The sequence below is a fragment of the Prionailurus viverrinus genome, chromosome C2 (assembly GCF_022837055.1).
Source record: "Prionailurus viverrinus isolate Anna chromosome C2, UM_Priviv_1.0, whole genome shotgun sequence".
Taxonomy (NCBI): Eukaryota; Metazoa; Chordata; class Mammalia; order Carnivora; family Felidae; genus Prionailurus; species Prionailurus viverrinus.
Window position 1 is genome coordinate 113,543,311 of NC_062569.1, and position 4,401 is coordinate 113,547,711.

Sequence of the window (4,401 nt, forward strand, 5' to 3'; positions counted from 1 at the left end):
TCCATATATGCTTAACCAGTTTCTCATCCTTGCCCTCCGCTTTGCCATCTACCTAATGTAGGAGAGCAAAGCAATCTCTATGCAAATGTTTACCAACTTACTATTGTAACAAAATAGTCATGTAAATAGAGTATAGGAGATCTGTAATATCTAAGAAAGCTATGTCTTGAGATATTTCCAAATCTGCAAATTCCAAAATACCATTATATTATATTGCCCTTCCTGTATGAAAGTTAGTATGTGGGCTTCTAGATATGGGAAATTAAAATCTTGATGTTCCATTATTTAATTCAAGCCAACTTTTTTTTTAACTGTTGTTATTAAAATGCACCAATTTTTTCAAACTCTTCATTTTTATTAATTTTATTAATTTTCACTTTCATTAATTTTCCTCCCCTTTATTTCGGAAACATTTTTCTTCCAAGAATCTAAGTTTTTGTCATTTTATCATGATGTGGTAAAAAACATCACAGAGCCTTATTAACATGCAGGTCAAGCTCAGTGAGCTAGGATCAGTCATGAACTAAATGACTCCCACTAACACACCAGCCTCAGTTACTGTCAATTATTAAGTGGAATTTAGGGGAGGAGTCCCTTGCAGATATCAAATTTTCAAAGACTAAATGTTCAGATAAAAAGGAATTACAATATTTTTAAATAAATCAACAATTAGTAGTAGGAGTCATTTCAACTGACGTAATAACTTTAATTGGATGTATATCCAAGTAAACATTGTGTGAAGCTGGGTTCCTTCACCCATTGCTTAGCGACCACCCTGACCACTAGCTCTTTAGTAAAAGGGCAGAACCATGCCTAATCTGTAAGATTTAAGAACTCGTTTATGCAAAGGGTGAGAACAGAAACAATTTGAAATTTCCCTTGACAACTATTTACTTCTTTGTAGCTCATCTCAAGGCACCTATAGCCTCTTTATTTTCTCAAGCTGTAAATAAATGGGTTTAGCGGGGGAATTATAATAGTGTAAAATAGGGAATACAGTTTGTCCTGATCTTCGTCTAGACTGGATGCAGGACGCACATAGGTGAAGATGAGAGTGCCACAGTACAGTGAGACAGAGAGCAAGTGGGCACTGCATGTAGAGAAGGCTTTGCTTCTGCCCTTTTCAGACTTCTTTTTCAGAATGTCGAAGAGCACACGAGGATAAGAGATTATGATGGTCATTAAAGTGGATATTTGTATTAAAGCTGCAAAAATAAATATCATTAGTGCATTAATATATGGGTCAAATAGATGAAATTTGGAATAGTTGTAAAATTTCACAGTAGAAATAATGTATTATTCTAATACATTATAATAATATGTATTCTATACATTCTATGCATAGAATAATATTCTAACATTATAATAATGTTAGACCTGCAGAAAGTTAATCTTAATAACAAACTCATGTGAATCAGGGGATGCAGAAAACTGATTGCATATGAAATAATTATCAACTGAATGCAGAGTCTGTTGGACATTATCACTGGATAAAGCAAGGGGTTACATATGGCTACATAGCGTCATAGGCCATCACTACCCGAAGGAAACATTCTGTAGTTGCACTGGAAGCAAAAAAGTAAAATTGGGTGATGCACTCTGCTAGGGATATCATTGCAGTCTTGTCTAAGAAATTGACTAGCATCTTGGGAGTTACAGAGGTTGAAGTACAAGCATCGGCAAAGGCTAAACCACCAAGGAACAAGTACATAGGCATGTAAAGATGGGCATCCTTCCAAATAAGAGCCATCAGTCCAACGTTGCCCACCATGGTGATGATGTAGATGACCAAGAACATGAGGAAAAAGAGGAACTGCAGCCATGATCTCTCTGTAAGTCCTCTGAGAACAAACTCAGCGACCAGAGTCTTGTTTCCTTCTGACATGTCCACACTTGACCATGGTAATGAGAAAATATGTATCAAAGACGATCACTAAAGGTAACATAAAGTAGTGGCATTTTATTTGCACATTAAATTGTACCTTAGTGTTGTTTTCCATTTAATTAATAGTTTTTAAAGTTTAACTTTTAGCCTGTAGTAAATCTGTTTACAAATTCTTTAAGTATCTGATCCTAAAATTGGAAAAACCTGAAATAAAAGCAAATTTTGAGGCAATATTAAAACCATGTGAAGGGCTATTGCAAGTGGAAGAAATACCATTGCCAAAACCATTGCATGAGGGAGAGAAATAGACTATCAATTTAACATATGTATAACCATGTAATTTTATTGCAAAGAAAAATCCATAAATGAAGGGAAAGGACAAAAATATGTTGGGAAAATGTTTGGAACATATTCTGCATACATGGGTTTAATACATATAAAACACACACATATACACACACAACCTCTTACAGCTAGGTTCATGCAAGTTAAATAACCCAGTGGAACTAATGGGAAGAAAATATGAGCAGACCTGTTTACGGAAGAGTAAGTCAACGTGACCGATAAATATATGAAGCAATGCTCATCCTCCATAAAATTAGAAATATTATTTAAATTGATACATCATTTTCACTAGTTAGAAAGGAGATAAGCTACAAAGCAAAATGAGAGATAATATCTGGTGACAGGAAAGTGAGAAAGGAAGCATTTCCTACTATAACTGGTGAAAATATAAATTGTAACAGCCTTTTATATCTGACATTATCTGTCAAAATTAGAAACTTATATAAACTTTGATCACCAGTCTTTGTCATGGGCATATATTCTAGAAATAATATCATTCGCATACAAGAATAAAGTACAAACATTGTACTTAATGTTTTAGTACATGAAGACAAGGACTGGAAACAAAGACAACTCCCAACTAAAAAAAAACCAAATTGAATAGTTGAATAAATTATAGTGCAGTCTTACTGTGGAGCACTATTCAAACATAAAAGAAATGTGTTTGAGCTGTACCAGTTAACAATGGAAGCTTTTATTAATGTATTAAGTGAGGGAATCAAAATATAAAGAAATTTAAATTTTATGGGCCCATTTATATAATTTAAAAAAATATGCATATAAAATTTTTAAAAATTTATGCATATAAATAAATATGATATGCATGTGGATACATATACCAACTTTCTTAAAAAAATTTTTTGACGTTCATTCATTTTCGAGAGAGAGAGTGAGACAGAGCATGAGTAGGGGAAGGCCAGAGAGGGAGGGAGACACAGAATTGGAAGCAGGCTCCAGGCTCTGAGCTGTCAGCATAGAGCCTGACATGGGGCTCCAACCACAAACCTTGAAATCATGACCTGAGCCGAAGTCAGACACCTAACTGACTGAGACACCCAGGCACCCCGAAATATACCAACTTTCTAACATAGATTTTTCTGTGCAGGAGTAGATGTAGCATTAGGAATAGAGAAAACAGAAGAGAGAGATACTTACTTCATCACAACCCCCCCACACACACCAAAGTTCATGACAAAAACATGATATATATCATAAGCCCTTTTCTATGTAATTTTGGTGTGTGTGTGTGTGTGTGTGTGTGTGTGTGTGTGTTTGCATTTGTGTGTCTGTGTGCATGTGTGTGCCCAGAAAGATATATAAAAGGATGGTCACAAGTATGTTAATAAAAAAGAAAAAGAAAATGCTACTGTAACCTTGAAAGAAGAGTCTTTGGCACTGAAAACTCAATGTAAAATTAGGAATAAATAATCTGTAAATATTTCTTTGAAATATTTATTAGTTATCTTTAATTCTTAAGGATGCTTTCCATGTTAATATTTGGTAATAGACTTTTGACTATTAAGAGCAAGAATGATTTTTTGAAATAGTCAAAGGTATTGAAATTGTTAAAGATGGTGTCTAAGTATAGGAGTCATTTTTATTGTTTATACAGTTTCAGTACTTTTCTTATCTAATTTATTCCTAAGGGGTTTATAGGTTTTTCTGCTATTCTGAATATAATATCTGATATTTTCATGAAGTAACAAGCTTGATTTTCTTCTATGACTTTAAAATGACATCTGAAGGAAATTGAGAATAGAATTTTCCAAATATTTTAGAGTGAATGGGTAACCTTCCTTGAAAGAGAAACAAAAATATATTTACCATAATAATAACAGTTGGAATAATAGTAGCTTACTCATTTAAAAATCAATTTTACAATTTTATATCCATACCTCTTGACATTTATAATACATAAAGACATTAAATGAGAATGCATTTAAAAAACTGGGCTTGTTTAACCAATGGGGAGAATGACAAGTTGTTATTCTCCATCTTTGCTAAGCTAAAAAAATCAATAAGTTTAAATTACTAAACACATACCACAGGGATCCCTTTTATAACATATATACCTAAAAGGATTCACTGGAGTTCATTTGCTAAAAATCAACTATGTGAATTTTAAGGAAATGTCATTTTATTTGCAAAGTGAAAACTTTGTCCTAAAGTGT

The 4,401-nt window shown here is 33.2% G+C and overlaps 1 protein-coding gene across 1 annotated transcript; it reads right to left on the reverse strand.

Moving 5' to 3' along the window:
* Positions 1-905: 905 nt before the first annotated feature.
* LOC125175218 (olfactory receptor 5AC2-like) lies at positions 906-1,891 on the reverse strand. Its single transcript, XM_047875587.1, is given in 5 exon segments — positions 906-935; positions 937-1,245; positions 1,247-1,301; positions 1,360-1,522; positions 1,525-1,891. Coding segments are annotated over 5 exon segments (918 nt in total). The 5' UTR covers positions 1,886-1,891.
* Between the last annotated feature and the right edge of the window lie 2,510 nt (positions 1,892-4,401).